This window comes from Silurus meridionalis, chromosome 8 (assembly GCF_014805685.1).
Source record: "Silurus meridionalis isolate SWU-2019-XX chromosome 8, ASM1480568v1, whole genome shotgun sequence".
NCBI classification, from domain to species: Eukaryota; Metazoa; Chordata; class Actinopteri; order Siluriformes; family Siluridae; genus Silurus; species Silurus meridionalis.
The window spans coordinates 12415591-12443426 of record NC_060891.1 but is presented as its reverse complement, the minus strand read 5'-3'; the positions used below and the strand labels follow the sequence as shown (position 1 = coordinate 12443426).

General features: G+C 39.1%; 2 protein-coding genes across 6 annotated transcripts in view; both read left to right on the top strand.

Annotated features, from left to right (window-relative positions):
- The window catches only part of dtnbb (dystrobrevin, beta b), a 30653-nt gene extending 26542 nt beyond the window's left edge, over positions 1-4111 (top strand). Inside the window, 1 exon segment of the mRNA XM_046855818.1 lies at positions 1462-4111. Coding sequence (XP_046711774.1) covers positions 1462-1511 — 50 coding nt within the window. The 3' untranslated portion in view covers positions 1512-4111.
- Positions 4112-9357: 5246 nt separating this feature from the next.
- Positions 9358-27836, top strand: part of dnmt3ab (DNA (cytosine-5-)-methyltransferase 3 alpha b) — a 51136-nt gene continuing 32657 nt past the window's right edge. For 2 of the 5 annotated variants that reach the window (XM_046854995.1, XM_046854993.1), the window contains exons 1-4: positions 9362-9550; positions 10873-11050; positions 13603-13710; positions 22263-22596. In XM_046854995.1, coding sequence (XP_046710951.1) covers positions 10955-11050; positions 13603-13710; positions 22263-22596 — 538 coding nt within the window. In that variant the 5' untranslated portion in view covers positions 9362-9550; positions 10873-10954. Of the gene's footprint in view, positions 9551-10872; positions 11051-13602; positions 13711-16570; positions 16590-22262; positions 22597-27836 lie in introns of those variants that run through there. The other 3 variants (XM_046854992.1, XM_046854994.1, XM_046854996.1) reach the window with 3 other exon arrangements.

Here is a 27836-nt window from a genome sequence, read left to right as displayed (position 1 = left end):
GGGTAAAAAAGTTATTCAGAATGTTGGGTGATACAATATCGTCCAGGAATAAACCTAAAGGGTATCCGAGACTTCCTGGTAACGAACACATCCAAGGTAGGCGTATCATCAGAGCATGGATCACCAAGCTCTTTCTATTGAAGCGATCTCTTTTTGTTGTGAGGCATTCACAGCAAACTGTAGTGAATTGCAGTTAAATTGCATTTTTCACAAAGACCATAATATAAGTTTGAGCCTCCAGAGCGATACCATTAATCTTGCTATGGCTTGGTGCGATGGAAACTTGCTGTTTAAAAGTCCTTGGTAAAATCTAGCATCTTCAGAAAGGTACAGTGCAAAAATCCATCTGAGCTTCCACTCAGTGTCCCTTGCTAGTGAGAGCAACACAAAAAATGTACAATAAAGCTCATAATAAATGTAAATAATAGATGCTGAGGCCAGTCTTAGCCAGTGCATCTTGCCAAAGCGATCTGTTTTGCTCTGGCAGGGAGAACCACATTTGGCAATGCGTTGGCTTGGCAGTGCCAAGCAGTGCACCTGTGCCTCAGCAGAACCTTCCCAAATCTGGCTTATCAATCATTGGCATATACACCTTTCCCCCAGATGTGTGAATGGTCATGAATGTGTATCCGCTGCACCATTGTAAATAAGTTTTTCTTAGTGAGAGAATTTTGTGCAAAGTCAAAACCTTTCTTCTTCAGATTTTAGTGCACAGTGGGTCTTAAAATGGCATCATTAAAATGGTCAATGTTAAAACAATAAGCTTATAGCTGATGTGCATCTTCAGCTTCTAAGGGGTTCAGACACAAGTGCAGCATGGCTCCTATGGTTAACCACTTGGTGTAGTGTGAAATAGATAAGGATGAAAGGAGGCACCGTTTTAGAGGACTGGATACCTGTAGTTCTGTGTGTATTCACAAGCTGGTAAGTCAACAACCCCATATTGTGTACATGTTTGCCAATCTAACTAATGGTGTTTAGTTGTATAATACGTCGATAAATGTCACTATGTGAATGTCTTGAAACAAGAAGGAATGTAGATGATTCTCACCTCTCCTGGTGGTTGGGAGGGGTGTAATCAAACCGACCTCAGTAGAAAACAACAAATAGAAAGTGGAATAAAGAAATATAAGGGAACATTTAGCCCTGATATTTGGCATAGTGCTTTTTTTCAATTTCCCTCAACTGACAATAGTTAATGGCAGATGTTTCTAGAAGATGGAAGTCAACTTCTGCATAATTGTGCGGTCAAGAAATTCAAAAGTTTTAGCTTTCCTTTCTGTCTATTTTCTAGTAAAAACAGTATGGATTTTTACATGAGTCTAACTGATAAAAAAAAACACTTAATTGTTGTATTCTGTGCACATCAGCTAAAAAGTTCGACCAGCAATGTCTGTGTCCGGAATGCGCTTTAAACAAAGAGTGGTCACAATCTCTAACCTTACTCTGTTTTTCTTCCAGTGTCAGCACAGAGGCATTATGGGAACAGACATTCAACCCCCTCATTCTAAATGTCTGGATGTGACTGGCCAGAACCAGCGACAACATATCCCTTCCTGGCATTCGCACATAAAGTAATGCATGCTCTTCCTAGCCAGGTTTCACTATGTGAAATGAACACTTCATCACATTTTGCAGAGAGCAAGCTGTATCTACTAAGGAGAATCTAAATATATATATATATATATATATATATATATATATATATATATATATATATATATATATATATATATATATATACTATATGTCTATCTGTATAAACCTGTTGTAATTATGTAACATTTTCATACATGTCTGCTAAGGAATGGCTTGTTTGTGCTTTGTCACGTCAAAGTTTTTTTGTTGTTTTCAGTTTAATAAAAACGATCACACTGTGCATAGTCGGTGTTAACACTGAGAACAAGTCACTGATCTCAGCTGCAGCTCTTTTCTATAGGTGTCCTCTGCAGATAAAGATTTTGTAGAATTAGTGAAAACGTTTTGTTTTGTGTCGTTTGAGTTCTGCATGAAGGTTATAACTGGAGGACCCTTGTCTTGCATGTGCCATTTATTTTAACTAAAGCGTGGGACTCCAAGCTCTCACCCGCTCTTATCACGTTCATCAAAACTGCTGCTAGTCCACCTAGCCCATGATAAAGCACTAGGTCAGAGCTGTATTATAAAGCCAGGTGTTTGTCAGGGAATCTCAGTGAGGATGATACTTTTAACCATTTGTTCCTGTTTGTCGATATGTGTTTTAATTCCATCTTTATATTGTACCTCCCTCGAAAGCCTTCCAGTTGTTTCAGTCATATAGATCCGAATGTTGGCGCATTAAAAATGCAGAGTATAAAAGTGTGTAATAGAAAAGAAGGATTTATGTCTGTATGGCAATTTAGGCTGCATTCTGTCCGGAGTGCAGATGTCCTTCTGTTACAGTCACTTCAAAAGCTTTTTAGTCAGTAGTCACGCTCTAAATAAGTGAATCTGGTGCTCAGGGACTAGTGATAGTGGCAAAAAAAAATTAGGGTATTGACTTCAGCCCAATAAAAATTGCCAATCAAAGATTAGCATAGACCACATTTATAGATGGGCCTGATTGGCCGATGGTAGTCAATAGTGTTGTTGCAGGATGTTCCTACTGGAATGTGTACAGAGAATATGGAATGTACATTGATAAGGTGATATAATAGAAATTTTTTTTTTTTTGTTGGGGTGGGGGGTGGTAGTTGTTAGGCTTTGGGGTTGTGTATAAATCTTTTGTTGATCTCTCAGATGTTAAAGTTTTACAGTTCAGAGCTTTACAGTTTTTAGCAAGTAAATGATGCTGTACTTGAATTCAAATAAAATTCAGGTTCAATATTTGCATTCATCAAAATATAATGTATATAACTGTGTCTTCTGTTTATTATATTGGTTTGGGAGAATTTGGATGGCAATTCATTGTCTCTTATTACAAAATATGAATCTATTCCTTTCTGAGTCAGATAGAATCCAGACTGTTATGATTAGGTAAATTCTTCAAAGATCATGTCTTGAAGAACAGATATTTAAACTGTGGTATAGTATTATTATTGGAGAAATCGCATAGTGTGAGGAAATAGATGGGCAATAGGCACTGATCCATTATACTGATTTCTTTTGTATTTCTAAACTAAAAGCATATGCTTCTGCATTACATTTGTTGGATGCCTTTCATGAAGAGTAAGTTCTTATCATTGTTAAACACTGTGTGAAATCAGTTTCTTCGGTAACAGTAGGTGAATTTCTTCATTTCTTTTGCAAACTTTGATGGCAGTCGATAATAACGCTTAATGTTTTATTTACAGAAGATAATGTTGACGTATTTCAGATGGAAACTCTAGGCTTCGAAATCAGACCTAAATAACTCATTTGTTTTTGTTATTCTTACTGTACAATGCATAGTACAGATTGAACTGGTGCTTTGCTTTGAAAGGTGGGTAGGAACGATCATGTATCATTTGCTACAAATATGAATGTAGGTGTGCCTAGATGTACTGTATAAAGTGCTCTATAAAATAAAAAAGTATTCTGCACATGTGCGAGTCAACGCTTAGATAGAAGTTTTAGTATGTGGCTTTGTAGGAATGCAATTATTTATCTGTGCTCATTGGAAAACTTATTTTTCTGCCTTTAAATTTGTGCCAAACTGTTCGCCAAACTTTAGCGTGTCCTTACGTCTTCTTTCTGTGTGTTTGTGTTTCATCCTACGAATTTCATTGAAATAGTTCACTGAGAGGGTTCACAATCATGAAAGCTTAAATGCCATACATATTCAAGTTTGCAAAATTAACCCTGGGATCAAATATTTATCAACAATGTACTGTATGCCACGCATTTTAAAAGTGGCTCTTTAGAGTCACACCGTCTGAACAAACCAACACGTTATGTACTGCTTTCATTTTAATATCCTGTTGTAATTATATGATTTGTTTGGAAAGCAAGAACTTGTCGCTTCAGATGATATTCTTGCGCTAAATTAATTTTATATGTCAGGGCTTTGCCGCTGTATTCTTTGTTTGTTGCAATGTTTAACTTTCAAAACCATGATTTATGTCTATCAGATACATGTCTTTTTTTGTAAATTATTAAAGGTGAAATATATAAACCTGTGTCATGTTTTCATTTTTTTGTGAAAATGTTTTTTTTTAAACCAAAACTAAGCATTTAATAAAAATGTAAAAGAAACCAAAATCCAGAATTCAGTAGATAAAAAAACAGAATCCAATATAAAATCCAGAATGTTATATTGTTTTCTGTGGCTGAGGTTTGGTTTAGATTTTGGTGCATGGATTTAATTATCTGCATTTAAAGGGATGTCAATGGAAGGGTGTGTGTGTGTGTGTGTGTGTGTGTGTGTGTGTGTGTGTGTGTGTGTGTGTGTTAGCCATCAATGAAGAGCTGGCAAATCTGAAATAGCTTTTGATGGTGACTGGCTAAATATGAAAGGAAGAATGCATGTGTACATCACAAGACCTGTCACTTTAATCCAGAACAGCTGCAACTGACCTGGATCTAGCTCAGGTAGCATTAAGAGAAATTGTTGGTGCTGAGGTGTACTTTCCTGACCTGTCTAACCAGCCTGTCCTGCCATGGCAAATACAGCTGGTGCTATCAGTCCACCCTTAAAAGCATCATCTTTTCTAACTTAGTCTTAGTCTTAGTTTTCTGACACACACACACACACACACACACTCTACAAAAAGTCTCTTTTTTTTTTTTTCTTTTTAACTTCACTAAACTCCCATTTTAATGTGCAATTTGGTTACACAAAATACATAAAATTAGCTCAAAATGGATATCATTTAACATTATGTAGAATTTACTATTTCATCATAACCAGAGAGATGAAGTCAGACAGTTTATCCCATAGTTACTTATTTTATAAGTATCTATTCTTGATAGTGGAATTTGTTCCCCCTTTTAGTAGTATGTATAAGTCAATTTTAATACACGAAACATTCACTTTCATTTTCAACAGGGTTAAGAAACATTTGTGATTATGAGTTCGAGGCAGAGGTTGGAAGTAATAAAATATTAATACTTCTTTGGTATCGGTACTTCACTTCACTAATTATTTTTTGGAAAACTTTTTCATTCACTCGATAAATTTTTTTACACAAATATCTGTACTTTCTACTTTCTATTTTCAAACCAGGCTCGTTACTTTAGTTTTAACCTATTTGGTGACATGATCGATATCTTTTCTTCTCACTCTCCATCAGTCTATTTCTTATCATTGTGAGCAGCTGATGAACGAGGAAAATGAGAGTGAGAGAGAAGGTTGGATGGTGTGGAGATGGTGAAGCAGGAAGTGGATAGGATTAGTAAGGAGGAAATGAGAGCAGTGATTAAGAGGATAAATAATGGAAAGTCAATCGGACCAGATGACATTCTGGTAGAAGCATAGAGATGTTTGGAGAGATGGCAGTGGAGTTTTTAACCAGATTGTTTAACAAGATTCTGGAAGGTGAGAGGATGCCTGAGGAATGAAGGAGTGTGCTAGTACTGATCTTTACGAATAAGGGAGATGTGCAGACCTGCAGTAACTACATGGGAATTTCCTCATACAATACCACAACTCCTCTCTCGGCACCCTGTCGTACGCTTTCTCTAGATCCACAAACACACAATGCAACTCCTTCTGACCTTCTCTATACTTCTCCATCAACATTCTCAAAGCAAATACTGTGTCGGTGGTGCTCTTCCTCTGCATGAAACTAAACTGCTGCTCACAGATAATCACCTCTTCTCTCAGCCTGGCTTCCACTACTCTTTCCCATAACTTCATGGTGTGACTGATCAACTTAATTCCCATGTAGTTACGATGTTGCGGGGTACAGTGATGGTGATCAGAAGCAAACTGTAGTCCTGAGTCAGTGTAGCACACTGTTGACATCAACTACATTAAATCCATCCTCAAAGCTCCCGTTCTTACTCTGGAATTTCATGGAACCACCCAAGGCGTTGGTGAAAAACATTCCCAGCTGCACAGAGTGGCCTCCAATCGAAGAGGACACTATCCAGAGGCAGGCCTGGACAAAGTGGGAAGATCAGCAGAGGGAAGAGGGGCAGGAACAGTCGTCACTTCCTGATTACCTGATCAACGTCATCTTTTCTCTGCTTTTGTTCTATATTGTGACTGTTCAGCCTGGATACATTAATTAACACAATTTAAAAGTTTTTTTTTATTAATATGATGTTGACTATTGGAAACATTTTATTTTCTCCCCCTCCCGCAAAAATGTTCTTTTCTGCTGCTCCTGCTCCTGCAAACATTTTATTTACTAAAAATCTTATTTTTAACCGCTCTCACAAAATTTTTATTTTCTCTCGCTCCCGCCCCTAATATTTAGGTTTTGTTACCGCTCCCGCCCGCAAAACCCGCAGGTAAAATGTATACGCAGTTTTATTTTCAATGCACTGACTGCTTCTTCAAGCTACTCTGCTTTTAGTTTACCTTGCTTTCTTTTTTAATATAAAAAAATAAAAATATTAATAATATTTAAAAAGAAACGGAAAATAAACAAACATGTTTCGTTTTTGTTCAGTTTGACTTTTTGTGTAAATTATTAACATGGTCATAAAAAATGAACTATTCAGAACATAGGACTTCAACTGAAATAATTTCTAATAAAAAACAGGCCTTTCTTTAATAATGAAGTAATATCTGTAGCATATTGTGCCTCGCTAGTCTAGCGCACAAAAACCACGCAAGAGTTGGCTTTCGACCTTGCCTGTAAAACATTTTATTTTATTTTAGTTGTCATTGTTGGTTTTGTGCGCATACTTCTTTCCTTTGACTAGAGTAAAAAAAGTGTAGTCAGTGCTTCAACTTTTACCAGTAAACATGTCCTGAATCAGATTTTACCCTGTGGAGTTGAATTTTGGATTATTTAATATTACCATTAAAAATGCACTGCTGAAAGGCTAATAAAGGTGGTAATGAGCAAAAAATGAAGAACTACTTGCCTATTGGACAGCATCCTAGAACGTCATAGAACATCATAAAAATGACCACTTACCAAAGTTGGACTCACGCTGGAGATCCTCCAGGAAGCTGTAGTGGAGGGGCATGGTGTGAAACTAGCAACAACAGATTGTGGTTTTGCATGGTTTCGCAGATGGTACTTTTTACAGAGGCATTTTTCACACTCTACCTAGCAATTTTTCACACTCTACCTAGCAAAACATCCACCGTCTTTTAAAGCCTCAGCTGAACTGTGGAAATTGCAGCAGCTAGCCATCAGAGTGAATTACTCAGCTGGACCACTGTAGTCCCACACGCTGCTGTCTTTCTGCACACTGGTTGAACGGTAAGCCAGGATTTTACTCCATGGAAAATCTATGAAACTCAAACTACTAATAATCAAAAAGGTTGCTTGTATCATACATATGTAATGTATATATAGTGTACCATTTCAATGTGAGGAAGCACACTGTGTTCAGATTTGAGCTAGTTAGGGCACTCAAATGTACATTGCAAATTTACCAAGACATTCTACATACTGAGATCAAGTTTTTTTTATTACTTTGCTAGTAGCCCAATTCTGCTATGTCATCAGATTTTTATGTCTCATGGTTGTGGATTTCAAATTTCAGACAAAAGTAGACTTAGGCTGATCCCTTATGTCTATTGTCACATAAGCTGTAAGGATTTTGTTTCTTATGGACCTCAAATCAGAACAGTATGACACTGGTTTCAAGTGAAGCAACACATTTTAAGGCTACTTAAACACAGCATTGCTTGGCAAAGAAAGAGTTTACAAAGAAAACATGGGCCAATTGAAGTACACAGGATGTGAGTTAGCTAGCATAGGTCTTTACTAATGAACAAGAAAAATAGTTTGCATTAAGGACTGAAAAGTCAGCCTAAGGCTTAAACAAACAGAGTTTACTTTGCAAACTGTGAAATATTTAAAGTTGGCGAGAAAAATAAGAGAGCTCACAGACATATTGCTAAAGGCAACAGAGAATAGATGAAGCAATAGTTGTTGCAAATTGACACACATCTATTTTAACAATGGCCTATGAATGTTTTTGAGACAAGATTATCACCTGAAGCTGATATTTGACCTTATGTCTTAGCTCACAGCTTTGCACAGTGCTTTAGATTTTTGAAAATATTGCTACAATCTGACCAAATTGCTATATTTGAGAGGTCCCCTGAAGAGCAACCGACCATAAGGTTTGCTTTTACATTTCAGTTATTAATTTAATTACAAATTAATTTAGGGCTGAAACGATTCCTTCAGTAACTCGAGTAATTTGAATACAAGAAAAAAATATCATTGAGGCAAATCACTTTGATTAGTCCATTTAAATACACACGGAGCATTGCGTTTCACCACGGACCATTATTACTGACGCACTACCTGCTAAACTCCGGTGTGCTCTGGACAGGTAAGCACACGTTGCAGAATGAAAAAAATGAAGGAAATGGGAGAAAACAGCTAGAGGAAAGGAGAAGGTTCATATGGAAGCCAGTTTCTGGCACATTAATATATATATTTTTTGCCTAATTTTGACTTTATTTCTCGTAAAAATCCAACAATACTTATTTAATGATTTTTTAAATGTATATATTTGTATTTGCATTTTGATGTAATATGGCAGTTGCATACACTAAATGGGTTTAGTTTTCATGAATATCCTTGTATGCAGTGTAATGCTCTTCAATGGAAAAAGTACTTCTTATCCGATTACTCGATTAATCGGTGGATACTTGTACTAAAATAATCGATAGCTACAACCCTAATTTAATTTATACTGATAATGTTAGTTGGTCATCTTCTTCAGTAATTGCATTGATCTGATCAGGGTTTGCAGTGGATTTGGAGTTTATTCCAAAAACACCTGTCCATCATGGGGCAACACACACATTCAAGCCTAGATAACTCATAATCGAGGTGTGTTTGGGAGGTGAGAGGACACACACAGACCATGACCCTATCTTAGGATCAAACCAGGGGCCTGGGATATGTGTCACCGATTTAGTGCAGGGGGGCACTTCACTGGTTGTAACATTGGTGTTAAGGTATCTGCCTGTTAATGTGTTACCGCAACCTGCCATTTGTGTCAACATCTCGGTTTGGAGTAATGGTTAAGAATTAATAATAAAACCAGACCTTTGGAGGAAAATGTTTGCTCTGTTTTGACCTTGACACACTTTTTTTTTTTTTTTTCGTAAACTGATGCCACTGGAATTGCTTAGACACGATAAATCAGTGAACTAACACGTAAATAGTTTACCCATAAAGGTCTTTCAGAGGTTAAATTGTTTAGATACAAACGAGAAGTGAAAAGATTGAGTTGGAAAAATGAATGTCAGTGTTGGTAGGCGTAAAGAGACTCGCAATAGGACCATGCGGCGCGTCTGAAGCAGGCCGGCCCCACTGCAGTGTGCGCGAGGCCCGCGGAGAAAGCGCTGGCCGGCCGGGGAGGCGGAGGACGGGGAAAGGAGCGCGAGGAGGATCCGGGAGTTCGCGGCAACAAACCAGAAAAAGGTGCTCAGGCCTGGGACGTGAAAATAAAACGGAAAAAACGGGTAATTAACGTTGTGCTCCGCTTTCATACCACACTGCCCCTTCGTTATAAAGAAAAAAAACCCAGCCTTTGTGCAGGGCGCTATTGAGGGAGAAAGTGGTAGCGGTGTGAGTCGCGCGCGGGGTCGCGGAGAGACAGCGAGCAGCGTTTCCTCCTCCGCTGCTGCAGATGTGAGATTCAGACGTCGCGCTTTTTATGCACTTGAACTTGAGCAGTTTTTTTTTGTTTTCTGGCGATTTTCAGATTGCACAGAAAATCCGGTTCTTTTTGTTAAACCATTGAGTTTCATTTGTAAATCCGAATTCCTTAGAAGATAAAAAGTGGCTGTTTTAGTGCTTTCTTTAATCGCCAAATGCAGGTGACCGGCACACGCGCGCGCACACACGCGCTTCCGCTATATCAACCTAAAAAACCCCGACAGACACATTGATACTATTCGTGATCTGGGCAAAGCGTTAGAGAGACACACACACACACACACACACACACACACACACACACACACACACACAAACCCTAAACGATTTATGTTTCTGATTTTTGATGATCTGATTTCCTGCTGAAAATCAAAACCCTGATTTATAGGACCTGGTAATGTGAAAAGGAATTGGCGCGTGCACCGTTATTGTATTATAGGCTATAAAATCCCAAACGTATAGCCGAGTATAACATTTACCAACTTCTGCGAGTAAAATGGCGTTGGAAGCTGTAGCACAACCCTATATGCAATTCATATGTCTTTCCTGGAGAGGGGATATCGTAGGCAGAACGGCTGGCCACAGAAAAGCCCATCCAGCATGCACACACACACACACACACACACACGTGCTTTTGTGTAGTGCTGAAATGGGATTCAGATATCACCTGTATGCATGCACTGGTGGACAATTAATATTTTGGAAGCAGATCTCCAGGAATTTGCCCTCAAATTTCAAGACAGAATATAGAAACTATGGGTTTGGGAGTGCTGGATGCAGTGTAGTGTAGGAAGAGTACTTCAGGGTGACTTGTGACTTGTTGCCTCCTAGATTTATGTTGGATGTTATATCGTGTCAGGAAGATGGGAAGATGCGGTCCAGATGTGTTTATCTCCCACCATGTAGCTGAAACACATTTATACGTTTGGATAAGGACACCAGAATCCGATGGGGCAAATAAGATTAGGGACGTGCTATATTTGGAACTGTTGCATCCAAACGTATTGTATTTGAACAAGAATTGCTTACTAGAGGCAGTGTAATTTGCTTTTGGTGTTCAGTCGATTCAGAAAATTTGTGTCATAATGTGAAATAAGGGACATATGCTGTGTTTTTATCTTTACAGGAAACAACGTAGGATCACGTAGGATTTGTTTTTATTTTGATCATTTTTTTTTTTAATCACTTGACGAGTGATTTATTCGGTGATGCCATCCAACACGGTCACCACCACCACCACCACCACCAACACCACCACGGCTCCTTTTAAAAGCTCTGACTTCAACGGTGGGGGAAATCGCATGGTAAGAGTGTGCTCTTTGCAGGACTGAGGTATGAAGTGTACATAATGTCAGTAATGACTACCAGAGGTGAACATATGAATAAGACCCGAGTCACAATCTGCAATATCATTTCAGTTCGTTTCATCATACCACTGATATTGGTCTTGAATTCTTAATTACCTCCTATTTAGGATTGAAAAGTAAAGTAATAAATAGTTTGTAGGATTAATTCATAAATATGCACTCTATTCAGTAATAGGGACTCCATTAATATATGTTTGAAATCTGATGAAGCAGTCTCAGGTATTTTTGTAATACTAAGTAAAAAAAATGTTTTTTATAAAACACACCATAGACGTATTCCTGACAAGCGGTGAAAAATGCGTTCACTTCAAGTATTTTGAAGCATTATCAGTAATAGAAAATGGCCAGATGTTAGGAAAATTTACTGTACAATTAAATAGAATTAGGGCATGTTTGACTGAGTGGTTCACCCAACTAAAATTCACCCGTTTCACATTTCACCTGGTACAGATGTTTCACAAGATGTTCACCGTCCACACCGTTTAAGACGGCCTGACATCGGTGCCTTTTGTATCGTGTATTAACATGAACGAAACTCCCTTCGCTTTGAATCGCGAGCTGGGATAATAATTGCGTACTCCCCCAGGGGCTATTTGGATCACGACGTATTGTATTTAAACACCCATGCATTGTTATCCTCCTCATCCCCCGGGAGATTTGTGCGGCTGTGTCATGCAAGTGTTTGGTGACGTGGGTGTTGGCTTGTGGATCGGAGGATGCTGTATGGCTGATTTATAGACGAATTCATTCTCTTCCTCTCCACCCGCCGAGCCGTGAGAGGCTCGCTGTAGTCCTGTTGCCTGGCAACAAGGCTCGCCTTAAATGACTGGCCATTTGCCAGAAATACAGCCCAGCTATAGACGATGTTAAGGGAGTTTCACAACGGGCAACGTCAAGTTTCCAAAATTTCACTTTTTATTTTAATTTAAAATGATTTACTGGTTGACGTGTTGTGTGAGAAAGAATCCCCAATTTTTTTTTTGTTTTAATAGTAATAGTGTAGTAATATTCAGTCATCGTCATTGGGAATGAATAATTTGATCATTTAAAAGAAATGAAATCATTTTATATTGAATGTACATAATTGAAAGGATATTAGTCATAAGTAGGGATCAGTAGTCATTGCCCACGCAGCTCCTTCAGACCTTTGGTCATGGTGGACAGGTTCACTATCCCCTATTAACATGGTTTAAAGCACTGCTATTTAGTCAAGTCTAGAGTCTTGACAACCTTCGGATCGTCTTTTCTTGCCTCTACACCCTAGGGTGCTTGGCTGGCATGGAGACTGGGTGTTGGAGGGGAGGGGAGACACAGTAGTTGCAGACAAAGAGCAAAGAGAAGGAGGGAAGTGAAAGAGCTGCCAAATGTCTTTGTAAGTGTGTCAAGTGGGAGCCGAGAGTGGTAGGTCAGCTCCGGGGCTATAGAATCCTCACTTCATCGTGCCTAAAAGGGAGGTGTCACTCAAGTGCCGGCTTTTCTCATTATCTAAATATCCTCGTTGGGACAAAAAAGAAGAAGGGCATAAAGAGAAACCCATTCACCCCTGTTCATGTTGGGGTGTGTCTCTGTCTTTGGCAACCTCTGGCGTGCACAGTTTACGAAAAGTGTGCCAGCCATAGCAACGGATCTGAGGTAGATGATGATGATGTCGTCCTGCCTTCCCAAGATGCGTTAGAGGATTCAAACTGGTTTAAAATCCTGCATGCTCTTAGAGCACTATTGAACATTTATATCCATTAGAGCTTCAGTATGATATTGATACAACGATATAATAAGATCATGATACATTATGTATAGAAGTCAGGTGTGTGTGGTATTTTTGTAGCTTCTTCGTGACAACAGATAGCACACAGTGTTTTATACAGTTATACATTGCGAAAATATATAATTTGATGTACTGTATTTCATGTATCATGCAGATCTCTTTAAGTATTGGGATACCATTTTATTTGCTTTATCGAGCATATCAAACACCTTTCCAACTTATTCCCATAACTAAACCTTGTTCTGTAAGTTGTTAGTGTTGATTTTGAAAAAAAACATCTGTATTGATTTTTTTTTTTTCTTCCATTTACCGATGTATTCAGAACACTTTACATGGTCTGGGTAGCAGGTATGTGTGTGTGTGTGTGTGTGTGTGTGTGTGTGTGTGTACCAAGCAAATAAGAGTTAGGTGGTAGGTATAGACATTATTTTAATATAATTTATTACTTTCAGGTCAAAATGTCCTAAATATAATTTGTGAAAAAAAAAAAAAACCCCAGATTTGTAGTGTTTGCTAAAAATTTTTAAAATGCAAAATTCAAACAGTGATTATTCAGCCAAATGGAAAGAGCAGGTCATGTTCGAAAGATCCAACCGTAATTTTGTTCCAAAGTAACAGACAATCAGTGTGAAAACAAGCCACTTACATGACAGAAACAGATGGAAACAGTGGGAGGTGTGGTGTGATGCATTTGTGACATGGAGGCTCTTTGTCATTTGGGCAGACTGACAGTGTGAGCCGGGAGATGGAGCTGGCTGTGGCGGACAGGCCAGCGTTCAGCACTCCGGCCCGCAAAGTCGGACGGCCCAGCCGCAAACGCAGAGACTTCCTTGTGAGTATTCTGCAGTCTGCGTTCGGTTCAGCTCTAACACGCAAACGTGGCGGCGGGTATTATTATTATTATTTTTTAAGAAAGAAAGCAGAAAAACAGGATACGCAGGGAAGATTTGTCTGAACATAAAATATAGGGGTGTTTTTTTTTTTTTTAACATCAACAGCGCCTTACACTCGTTAATGACTCAGTAGGAGAAGAAAAACACTTCCTGAAATGAAAAAAAACACCTTAAATTTTAAACATATCCGAAAACAAATACCGCATGTAACTTTATCTAAAAAAAGAATTAATAAGTCGTAAATAATTACGATTTCTCACAGCAATTGCATAATTCATTAGTATGCTCAATTGATTGAGATATTGGATTTCATCTGGGCAGTGGGTGTATGTGTTTACCTGACTGCAAGGCTGAAGGCTAACTGGGGCTGCAGCTCATGTTGCCCTGCATGCGTGCTTATCCTGTCTAAAGTCCTGACCCATAACAGAAATCATGTCTGGGTCACAGGGTCACCGAGGTTGTCGCACGTCACTTATTCTTTCTCACAAGCCGAGCGCCGGATCATTAATCTTCCCCTTTCACTCTCAGTTTCTCTACGTTTTTAAGTTTTTTTTTTCTTTTTGTTTTTTTTGCACATCTGTCTTAGTTCTTCTCATATTTCCCTTTGTTTCTCATTGTCAGGCTGTAAAAGTCAACTCGTGTTTTTTTTTTTTTTACTGTGCACCCCCTGCTAAAAACTTTCTGTCACGGACGCCATTTTCCTGCGTTTGAAAATAATCCTAGCTGTTGCATAATTAATCTGGAGAGAGCATGTCAGAGCACATGGCACTCATTTACCCCACATCCGCTCCTCCTTTTCCCCCCTGGGGCTTTCTGATTTGATTAACCCCAATATACCCTCCCTTCAACAGGTAATTGTGGCAGTAGTAGGGGAATTTCAGTTCATACATTAGTGGACTGTCGTATTTTCATGCTGCCTTCGAAAGTTTCGATGAAATGGAACCGTATATGAAGATGTCCCTCAGGGAAGTAATGAGAAAGGTGTTCTCCCTCTCACAAGCTTTTGTGCACCACTTTTCTTCCTGACCCAATAATGGTATTGTGTGCGTGTTTTGCGTGTGTGCGCTTTTTTTTTTTTCCAAGCGCTATTTTTACACTGCAGACTAGTGTCGGTTGAGGCGGCTCCTTCCTTTTTTAAGAAATGTCAGACTACACATGTGCAGGTTTCATAGCTGGTGCAGGGAAGGTGCTTTGTGCTGTATATTTTCGCTTCAGTCAACATCTGTTCATTGCTCATGCCGCTCCGCATTTGATTTGTGTGTACTTAATGGCATGTTTATTGGTTGCAATTTGCCAGCTGTTTTATTATTTGTTAGAGCTGAGTAATGGTTCCTTTTTTTTCTGCTTTATGAGGCCGAGGGCAGAGGAAAGTAAAACGCCGAGCCCACTGGCTTCTTTCTGACAAACAGCCAACATTCCTCTCATACTTCTGCCTCTTTGTAACACCGAGCGGAAAGAAAAACAAACAAACGGAAAGAATGCACCATAAAGCATATACAGACATTTTGTATCATATACAGTACGATACAGAAGTAAAAACACGTGAAGATTATTATTAAAACGCATGAAACGACAAGCACTAAAGATGAAAAAAATAAATAATGCAGTAATTAAGTGCACTGATGTGCAGTTGTTTAAGGAAATTGGCAAGTAGGTTGCTCTAATTATTGTAAAACGTAAGATTGTTTTTGTCATGAACTAAAATGGTGCCACTTTTCTTTAAAAGGGAAAATGGTACTAAACTGCGCTATTTTTCACTGCCACATAAATACAGGACATTTAAATCGAATGAATTAATTTCGAAAAATATGTCTCAACACATCATCTTCCCATTTGAAAAAGTGAAGACATGGTTACGTCCTGACCCTCCAGAGAACATCGAAAAAACACCAGTCCAGCAGTGGATCTAGCGTTTCTTTAGCACGAGACATAAAATGGCCGTGTTCGGTGTCTGCCTTCTTTGATTTCCTCTTCCTGAGACCGGCTCTGACACTCAGACACTCAGAGCCGGTGAGGCGAAGCAGCAGCTGCGAGTCTGAAGAGCAACTCCACCGTCAGCCCGGCTGAGCCGAGGCCCTAAATCTGTCTTCCTTGATTTCAGCAGTTTCTCATATCAATCTTTTACCACTCTTGAGAGCTCCTAAACGCAGGTGGTTGGTTCAGTGGCCTGATATGTCTTCGTGTGAGGAGATTAATAAGCCGCCATACAGGATACGTTGTCATAAAGCATTGGGGCTTCGTGTCGGGTGACGTAACACCACTTTCATATGCTGGGAACCGTGTCCAATAAGTAAAACACACTTTAAAAAGAGCCATCATGGTATGGAAGACTCTCGTTCTGCAGCCTCTCAAACGTCCAAATCACATGATCATTGTAAAGAATGCATGATGGTAAAGAAAATACATTTTTAGCTATTTCTACTTGGATGTTAAAACTCTTTGAAGACACTATGATCAACTGAGCACAATATTAGCCTTCAGCCATAACCACTCTGTACCCTTCCCCCAACGCATAGCATCTGGGCTTTTCAGGAACAAAAAAAAAAAAAAGATCACTGCTGAAAGTGTTTATGCCTACCCGCAAACGCTCCCCCATTTTGCCACCAGGTTCCTTCTTTCGTGCCATATTTATTCTCCTGCATGCAGCGCAGGACCGTTTCTGACATCGTTCCTTCATGCTATAGAACAGTTGTGAATGGAAAACCGTGGGGTGATTTTTTTTATTTCTATACATTATAATAATTTTTTTCTCTCAAGGTAAAAGTAATGTCTGGGTACCAAAATGTATAGAAAGGCAACTACAGAACATATGGCAAAGGTATGAATTTTTTTTTAACAGTTTACTAGTTTCAGTATATAAAAGGTACAGTCCTGTTCTCAGCGAGCGTAAACCGCTGAAGTTTGTGGCTTTGCTTTTCCGGAAAAAAAGACCTGCCATGGCTATGAAAACATTTAACACATGCAGCACCTATATTTAGTAATTGTCACACTTTTTTTCTATAGGTTTCGAAGGTTAAGTTGTATTTTTTCTAAAAATAAATTGTGATATATTTTCGTCAAAAAAACATAAAACAAATGGTTTTCCGTCATTTGCCGTTTTCTTTGCATTTTTAGAGATAGAAGTCAAAGTAAAGAAGTTTGGGCTCTGACATATACTTAAGTAAAAAGTAGGAGTTATTACTACCTGTTTTAGTGTCACGCTGGTAACTGGACGTCACGTGATATTAATATTAGGGCTGTCAATCGGTTAAAATATTTAATTGTGATTAACGGCATGATTGTCGCGAGTTAACTCAACGTTAATCGCAACCAAATCTTACATTTTTATCTGTTCTAAACGTACCTTAAATGAATACTTTTCAAGTTTTAATACTCTAATCAGCATTGGCATGGACAAATATGGATGCTTTGTTTATTATTAGTGAATCCATACTCAATATAGAGCATGAAGGCAAAATACTCTTGTAAATGTTTAAAAAAATAATTATGGTGTTTCAAATTACATTAAACTTCAGGACACCAAACAGAACCTTTGCTATGTTTCCACACGGATGGTTAATGAGGTGATACCGGAGAACTGTACCTTTTCTAACTATCATACGGATTACATAATCACAAAATATTTGCTTTCTATTCATAAATTTTTATTATGTCTGTAAGGCAAGTATTTACTGAGTTGTTTTATTTATGTCTGTGAAGAGAGATGGCAGTGAGTGCACCCTGTCTGTTATTTTTACAAAAGCACAGCAATTTTGTTATGAGTGTATACAAATGAAAGTAGACCCTTTACAGATTCAAATGATGTATTGCTCTTATTTGCATGATTCTTTTAAGCGTTATGAGGAAAAAAATGGCCCAAAAAACTGTGCATTTGTCTAGTTAAGTTAAGTTAAGTGTGTGTATCAGGGCGGATTTTGGTGCTGATTTGAGACTTCAGTAAAGCAATAATTTACTTAAAAATTTGAATATAAAATGTATTTTCGGTGGAGTTTATTTATTTATGTATATCTGAATAAAGAAAGGACATCATGAATAAACGTGTGTCGCGCTGAAGGTTTTACTTTTGCCTTTTTTATATGTATTCGTTTATATTTTTAATAGAAATGGTCAAACAAAAATGTGCGCGTTAATAAAATTAATGCCGTTAAAATTAATTTGTGCTAACGCGTTAACACGTTAATTTTGACAGCCTTAATTAATATAATAATACAAAACCTAATACTTAATAAATGTATCCAGGCTGAACATCCACCATATAGAACACAAGCAGAGAAAAGATGATGATCAGGTGATCAGGAATGTGTCTGTTCTCAGTCATGTTTACATCACTGACTCCCTCTGTCTCATCCTTGTTAACCCTATACTTCTTGTTGCCTTTTGGCTTGCTCAATGTTAGCTTCATAAACTTTGACAAGTGACAAGTGGCTGAAAACTGCCGCAATGAGAAGAAAAAGTATTGACATTTCACCAAATAGATTACAACTAAAGTAACGAGCCTGTTTTGAAAATGTAAGAAGTAGAAAGTACAGGTTGTTCAAAATGGAATAAGTGAAAGTAAAAAGTTGTATAAAAATAAATAGTGAAGTAAAGTACTGATACCAGAAAAATCTACTTGAGTACAGTAACGAAGTATATTATACTTTTATACGAAGTATTTATTAGTTAATTTATATTTTGTTACTTTGTTACCCACCAGCATGCTTTACGGAGAGGAAAACACTGGCTTGTTTACTGTATATTTTAAAATAATCATGCCATAACATGCTTTGCCACATGTTTACTGTAGTTAGGCCTGATTTTATTAATTTGTTTATTTTTTTATATGAGACAGGGCTTCATCTCTACTTCATACATGCAGAATGGTGTCACATGCGGAGAGTAACCTTTACTTGTTATATACATCCTTAAAAAATCCTTTGATGTTGATGTTTTCGCCTTTTAGCAGCCTCCCTCACGAGGTGTTGTCTCGCTCCTTTGTCTGTTACAGAGGGACATCCTGTTCTCGGTAAAGTCACCGTGGAGCCCCGTTTCCTCCACTCTTCTTGGTACAGCGAAATGTTTCTGAAATTCTTTTGTACTTCTCTTCTGATCGATACTATCCCTTTGAACTATGAGCATCCTCTACATGCTTTTTAAGCTCTTTGAAGACTGTGGCTTTAGCAGACCAATGAACCTAAGATGGAGTCTGAAAAAGAGCACACACAAACAGCTGAACCTTATTTGGGTTTAATCAGAATGACGTTATCGATAGCGAGTGTAAAATGTTTACGTTTGAACATGTGCAAACAGCTAATTAGGTACTATAGTATTGCCAAAACTTTGTGGACACTGGCCATCACATCTATAAGTGAGATTTTTTTTATACAAGTTGCTGAAACAAAATTGTGGAAGCAAACAATTGCTTAGAACGTCTTTGAATCCCGTAGAATGATGACTTCCTGTTACGGGACCTAAGAGGCCCAAACCAGGAAGTCATGATTTGCCAGTGCAGGAATGGAAGAACTCGAGATGTCTGTAGATAAACCATCTCACTGAATACCTTTGAGATAAACTGGAACACTGACTGCACACCATGTTTTCTCACTTAACCTGACTTCATCTAATGAATTTGTGGCTGAAGGAGCACACATCCCCACAGCCACACTTTAATTCACTTTTGTAATCTACCTTTTCCAGAAGATCGTCAATGTAGCACAGGAATCTGGAATGGCACGTCCAACAAACTAAACTGAGTGTAATAGTCTACACTTTATGCGGAAGTTTTTTTTAATTATATCCTTTTTTTTACAATGGCGTTTTAGTGGCGTAAAATGTAAAAGTTTTAAGTTTAAAAGAAGTTGTAGCACTACGAGAATAAAGCGTCGAGCGCCAGTGTTTAACTCCTTCATGGTTGATTTCGTCGATCATCATTCTCTTGAGCAACAACATAACATCTTCGAATAACATGTAGATGGAACCATCGATATCATTCAGACTGCACAAAAGAGGCAGTTTTTCGGAATAAATTAAGTTTTTTACATAACCTCTGCAGTGTCTGTTTACTAATTAGAGCTTAGTGCTGATAAAGCAGGAGTTAAAATCTAACCTAAAGTAGGATTGACCCAAATCCTCCACACTCAATTTATGCAGAAGAGTGAAACGTTTCTTGCTATTTCTTCGGGTGAGACTCTAATCTCATATTGCTTTGACTTTGTTTTCCCAGTATTTTGACTTTATTGTCGTAATTTCGACTTTGTTCTTGTAATGCTACGACTTTAATCTCTCAATCTACGATTTTATTTATTTATTTTCAAAACGCTGTTGTAATGTTTTGCACTAGATAATATAAAACAGCTAAATACAGAAGTACAAACCTGTAAAAATCAATGTATCTTATATAAAGTAGCTCCAGTGTAACACACTCAGAACACACTGAGTAAAAGTGCTACTATTAAGTCTGAGGTTAACAAAACTGAGATATGAAGTGAGGAGCAGCTTGATTATCAGCAGCTTTACACAACTCCGTCTGATGCTTGCCATTGAACTTGGTGATGCAAGGCTTGATTTCAATTCATTCTGGTTCAGTTTAATTCACTTCAGGTTTTTTTATATATTGCTTTTAAACAATTTTTTTGAGCAAGCCAATAGCGCCAGTGGCGAGGAAAAACTCCCTGAGATGGTATGAGGAAGAAACCTTGAGAGGAACCAGACTCAGTAGGGACCCAATCCTCATCCTCAGTGGAAGTTTAAAACATTTCAGGCATGGAACCAGCAGAGCGTTGTCAAATTCTACGCTGTGTGCCTCAGAATACGATGACCATCCACTGTGGCTTTGTGTAGTCTTTTGCTCCGTGGCTAAGTTGCTTTTGTTCCCAAACGCCTCCATTATCCAATTACACCACTTACAGTTGACTGCGGAACATCTTGCCGGGATGAAATTTTACAAAATGACTTCTGACATCCTGTCAGAACACTTCACTTAAATTTACCGAGCTCTTCAAAATGATCCACTTATTGTTATTAATATTAATATTAATGAATGAATGAATTTGATTATTTTCAAACAAATGTTTGTTAATGCATACTGCATGGCTAGGGGTCTGATTGAAACACCTGAAATGAACATTTATATGGTGTGTCTCAAAACAGTTGCTACTGAGCATCAAGGCGGCATTTCAAATCAAACGCAGAGCTTCAATATTGTAGGACATGAAAAAGATCTAGCTAGCTAGCTCATTTAGCTAGCTAATGTTTCTGCAGGTTGGGTGTTGAGCACAGGTTTGTTCGCTTGTTTAATTTGCAGAACATCCTCACCACACTGTTTCTCTTTGAATCTTCTAAAACTCTAATATGTCGCTGCTGCTGCCTAAGCTCGTGGTGCGTGACTTTCTAGTTTTTACTTGCTAAATGTAACAACATTGAATATTTAGTTGAAAAAAAAAGCAGGTAAATTGAATTATACTCAGAAAGGTCCATTAAAGTGAATCATGCACTGAGAGTTTACTATATGTGTTTTATTACTTTCCACCCTGGTAAGAAGTCATTTGTACCTGCTGCTTTATTGCCTGGCGTGTTGACGTTAAAGCGGTAATAATCGTGTTTTAGGATGCATCAGCAACAACGTCTTCATTACGTATGTCTCACTTTATATGCCCTCAGTTGCATACTTAATTAAAAGCAAATGTAAAGGTTTTTTTTTTTTTCTTGAATGGATTTCCTCGTGTCTGTGCAGCTGAGCCGTCATCCCTATTACTGGAAGGTTAACGTATATAAATTACACTAAGATGTTGCTGTTGCAGAGTAATTCAGACTAATGAACTTGAAGTGTATATGCATTAACAACAGCTGGCTTTAAATACAGGTTTATGTAAGAAAGCACTAAGACTTTATAAAATGAGGTTTTACTTCATACTAAACTAATCAGGAACCACTTTACATACCGGAAAGTATGTCTCAGCGTTATTGATTTTTTTTCCGGTTTATCCACAACTTGTTTTTGTTATTCTGATTAATCCTAAAAGTTTAAAGTATCAACTGATACACTACCACTTTTTTGCAAGGGAAGCAAAAATGAATTTCTGTTCATATTTTCGGAGAATTGTATGTATACACGCTGAAAGTACATGCTTTAAACTTTCAACATAAAGCAATACGGATTGGTAACTACTTCAATTACTACCTACTGCTGTTATCCACTGAAGACAGTGACACTGAAACTGTACAGCAAATGATGGGTCCTGTGAGTGTAAAAGGGAAAATGCAGTGCAGTTTGTGAAACATTGCTATGTCTTGCATGAATTTCAGGTAAAAATGTGTCAAATCGCATCACATAATAGCAATTATTAGTTCATTTATAGTTCTTTTTTTAGATCTATTTATAAGTGCAATCATTTGAAGACATCTTCGACACGAGATTGTATGAGATATAGCTTTCGTGTTTATCAAGGCTGTGCTCCTATGCAACTTATAATACTTTTCGTTTGGGTTTTAATAGTCATTTTTCCTGTTGCAGGTGGAAAGTTGTGGATCGCTAACAGAGCTGGTGGGTGTGTCCAAGAATCACAGAGGGACAGGAATCCAGTCGTGTTCGCAGATCCAGGTTCATAATGGGGATGTAATAGAGCGGCATGGCAACCGATCCTCCGAAGGCTCTCGCCCCGCGCAGGAGCAGAATGCTCTGGAAAACGGCCTCCCTCGCCAGGCTGCCCGCAGCACGAGCCCTTCCCCGGAGAATGGATTTGCTGTTGCCCAGGACAAGTGCGACTCCGAGAAGGACAGAGAAGAGAACCTGACACTTCTACCTCGCCGGAAACGAGGAAGACGGAAACTGGAGCGGCCGACCAAATGTGAGTTATTCTTATGCGTCGCGTTACAATAACCACCTGCTCTTTGAGGCGGCGAATGCTCTCGGGCCGAGGGGCCACGGCGTGTCATCATCCTCATACAATCTTAAGGCTTTCGTGATGAATGGAGGGGTGGTGTTGAAGAGCAACTCCCCTAGCATTCTTTGGCTGTGGAAGGGCGTACGGAAATTTGGCAGCTGTGCTTTTCCCGGACGGGTCATTATTCATTTACACGTGCGTACTGGGAATATAAAGACGACTTTCCCAAAGGCAGCGCATGAAGAAACGTCAAAGGGAAATGCCAACAAACGTGAATTAAAGTCGCATTCATTTATGACAAGAGAAGATCAAATCTGGTTGCCAAACTTCTGCATAAGGCCCTGCTTTCAATACCATCACACCTAATTTAGTTAAATAGCTCAATCACATGCCCTATTGGTGGGATGTAGCAAGTGCATGACTGTATTAGATGGTAATTAGAAATTCTGGAGAGACTGCGCAGTTTTGCATTTATCAGATCACTTAGAAATGGCTTGGGAGCGCGAAATGAATAATTATGTCTTCTGCGAAACGCGAACAGATTTTGTTTCATTATACTATGCTTTCGGGAGACGTTCCTTTCATCTCAGTAAGGACCTCCCAAACACACTGCCAAACCAAACGCTTTCAGATTATTATTCATTAATTCATCTCAAACCACTTTATTCTGTAACCGTCATCAGTCGAACTAAACATGATGAAAAAAAGCTTTACATGATTCATGATGATGTTCAGAGATGATGTCTACAAAGGTTGTGTGAAGGTAAAATACATTTCTGCTTGCTTACAAGCTCGCAAACTTTCCATGCTTTTTCACGGTTGGCTATCACGTCCAAGTTTCGTGACAGTTTTCATGGATACAGGAATAAGATCGGTCTCAGGGAAGTGCTTTTGGTTGTTGGATATACTGAAAGAAATGCTAGAACCCAAGTAAGATTATATTTTATTCCAAAGAGAAAAAGGGAAACCATGAGAGCATTAAATAGATAAAGGGTAGAGAAAAGCGAGTTTAGCGTGCTAGTGAAAATGTGACGCTTGGAATAAATCGGCTTGGGAACGCTCTGCAATCGCCAGTCACAGGCTCGGTTGTGAAGCGTGTCTGCATAATTCGCCCAGTTCCCATGTGTAAAACAAGATGTCTGATTGCTCCGCAGTTACGTCATATTGTTCGCTGGAGACGTCTGAAAGTCGTCTCTACAGGCCTTAAGTCTGGCACTGGGGTAGTGCGAGATTCAGGGGGTTAAGAGCTGTTTTATGTCAGAGGTGACGGTGACAGAATGATTCACCGATTTGGCCTCTGTCTTGAGAAATTCTGAAGCTGATTGGGATCGCATAGGTCACATCAATATATATATATATATATATATATATATATATATATATATATATATATATATATATATATATATATATAAGAATGCAAAATGAAAGAGAGAGATTGTATTTTTAAGATGGACTAAAAGCATTTGAACAGTGTTAAGAGATGATCCTGCTGTCAGTCAGATCTCAGATCCCTACAGCTCTCCTGCTCTTTCTTGTTCTCTCTCTCTCTCTCTCTCTCTCTCTCTCTCTCTCTCTCTCACACACACACACACACACACACACACACACCATATTTCCTGGCCAGAGCAGGCTATGACCTTGATGAGAGCAGTAAATAAAGCCCGGGGAGACAGCTGTCTCCTGGCAACCTGCCCTGGGTGGGTGCAGTGCACGGAGAGACAGCAGTGTTGTGTTATGGCCCCCCTCTCAGCAGGGACTGTGCCAGGTGGATGGCACTCAGCCCAAGCCACTTACACAGTGCTCAGTGCTCCCAAAACACAGTATGCACTCATTCACAGAGTACGTACACACACACACACACACACACACACACACACACACACCACATCCCAAATAGATATGATAGATATGTATGCCTTGGCCCTGTATCAGGATGTTAACCCAGGCTATATATATATATATATATATATATATATATATATATATATATATATATATATATATATATATATATATATATATATATCCTATATCACCTAGTCCTCCTCAAGCTTCAAGCTCAGAGCACTCATTAAATGTAGGTCTCTCTGTTTAGTAATAACAAATAACCAGTGTTATGGGACCATTAACTTTTCTTGTAATAAATGGAAAGCAAATTATATTTGTCTCCTCCCCCCTTTTTGCTTATCCAACAAATGATCCATAAAACCTGTAATGTGATCCGTCGCACTACTATAAGGCATGTGGAAGGCATATTCAGCTTGTAAACCTTTATTACAGCATCCCCCTGTTTTCCTTGTAGCCCGTGATCCACACTTGTTTGACATCTCGGAAACCCTTGATACAAAAAGAGTCTTTAATATCATATTCGAAGCTATTTGCTTTTTTCTGAACAGTGTGAAATGCACAATGCGTACAGTTCTGATATTCCAAAGTGTTCAATGCAATTTGTTTATGTCGTTCATCTGGAAAGCAGAGGAAAGATCTCAGATTAGTGCTCAGCTCACTGAGATAGTATACAGTATCCAGGCACTGTATATCAGCTCCCTTTATGAACTCACTGACCCTGGCAGTGGAAAGGGAACCCCCCCCTCCTGCCTCAATAACCGGTTATGTAGTCATTTCTTCCCATTGTGAGAGAAAGTGTGTGAGTGGGTGAGAGAGGGATGATTGAGATGTGTGTTAGTAGCCCAGGCAGTCCAGGAAACAGACGTGAACTTATTTTGCTTACAAGCTAGCTAAATCTATCATCTGTACATAAAGAATGGCACGACTGGGAGCAACAGCGGGCCGTTAAATGAATATTTGATGAACAGCAATGGTTATATATCTAAGGGGTTCCCGTTTTCTCGTTCTGTTCTGTACATTTCCCCCTGGTTGAACACATATGAATCAATTTCTGAGGCAATTATCCAGTCATCCAAACAGACGCGCGGAAGGCCAGGAGCGAGAGGCAATGCGTTAACCTGTGATGATGGTGCGTTATGGTTGTGTTTTTTTTTTTTTTGTGGAAAGGCCACGATAATCATCACTGTAAGGTTGGTTAAAAAAAAATAATAATTTAAAGCAAGTCATCTCTCTCCTCGACACACACATACAGATAGAGAAGATCTTCTGCTATAGAGCTCTGACTTCAACCCTATTGAACACCTTTAGGATGAATTGGAACACTGACTGCACCCCAGGCCTCCTCACCTCACCTGACTCTACTGTACCTGACGTTACTGATACCATTGTGTCTGAATTAGCACAAGTCTCTACAAGCGCACTCCAAAATGTAGTGGAATATCTTTTCAGAAGAGTGGAGGGAATTATATGCACAAATTGGGACTAAATGTGGAATTCGATGATCAAAAGCACATACCATATAGGTAGGTGGTAGGTGGTAGGTAGGTAGGTAGGTAGGTAGGTAGCTAGGTAGCTAGGTAGCTAGGAAGGGTAGCTGGGTAGGGAGGTAGGTAGGAGTATATATGAGGCAACATACAAACAGGTGAAAAGAAAAGCCAACGATACATGAATTACAAGATTCTCCTGCCACTTCAGTGAACCTTGGCTTAGATTGTACAAGTCTCTGCAACTGCCCCGGAGCGGCAGAGCACCAATCATCCAAAAGGAGGTTTCCATGACTAGGTGTTTCTGTGTTTTGGCAGAACGTGCCACCAAATGTGATTAGTCAGGATATTGCAGTGATTCTTCCTTGTAAAGAGACAAGTACACTGCAAATAATAGCAGGTGGAACAGAGGCAAGCATTTATTTCTAGAACGCAAAATGATATGCCAACAGTCTCCTGCAATGGCTCAGGACCACAGGTTGCTTTCAATACTTTGAGTCACACAGATAAGGATGTGTTACCTGTTTTTGTCCTCTCAAGTTTTTCCTTTTCTCAAGTTTTTCCTTTTCCACAGTCATTCTGGACACTCATTAAGGTCAAGCTTACAGTTATGAGGAACAAGAATTTAAACGTTCGACATTGTTAGGAGCTTGAAACAAGCTTGAAATGTACGATTGTCCAGAAATAGGTTTAGTTATCTATGCATTGGCTAAGTGTTCCATTCATCAATGTCTCATTGTTTATGAATCATGAATCATCGTTGTAGCCCTGCTAGTGTTTCAGGCCACTCCAAATATCTTGCTACCCCCTATGGGTCCTTCTCAATCCAGGCAAAACAAAGCTGTTCCTTCTTGATTTGTGATAGAAGGTATCTGCAAGAGTGAAAGGGAAAGTTTATAGGACTGTGGTGAGACCTGTGATGTTGTATGGTTTAGAGACAGTGTCATTGAGTAAAAGACAGGAGGTGGAGCTGGAGGTAGCAGAGCTGAAGATGTTGAGGTTTTCGTTGGGAGTGACGACGATGAAAAGGATTAGAAATTAGTTTATTAGAGGGACAGCGCATGTAGGACGTTTTGGAGACAAGGTGAGGAAGGCGAGATTGAGATGGTTTGGACATGTGCAGAGGAGGGGTAAAAAGGTTCAGCTTTGTACAAGTCAGCTCGCTGCAGATGTGTTCGGCGCAAGCAGTCTTCTGCGCTGGATTTAAGGTTAGTGTGCAGCAGGCAGTGGGGGCAGGGAGGGACAGGCCTAATAGCACGCAGCTGTGGAGCCTAAGCACGATGAGATGTAGGGTCAGGGGTGCGAGCGAAGCCAAAGTAAACCTGGCCTCCCTCCATATTCATCACCACTCTGGCTCACACTCCGTAACCTCCTGCTTCCTTCAGCCTCAACCACAACCTCCCGAGTCACACGGTTTCCTCATCTCAGTCGCGGAGACGATCCCGTTCTCATTCAGGTACTTCCGAGTGCGCCAGGAGCTCCAAGATGTTAATGACCCTCATTGCTCATTTGTCATTTGAGCCTGCGTCTGGCACACGCTCAGGTCTGTTAAGCTGCTGCGAGCGAGCTGGATGATATAGATCTGGGCTGAAGGCTTTCATACGACCATAATCTTACAAAAGGAGCATTCTAATGAGAATACATGAAGTGACACTTCATTCCGTAATAGGGATATTATTGGAATTGGATTTTGAAATCACTGCAGTGCCTTTACTTGCACATCACGAAACTGACTGTGCACTTTAAAGGCTAAAGGAGATAAAAAAAAAGGCTTTTCCACATGTTCTCAATGGAGCATTAAAATGCCAACGCAACACAAAAGTTACTGGGCAAGAATTCAGCGCACAGGCAGCAGAAACTCACAACACA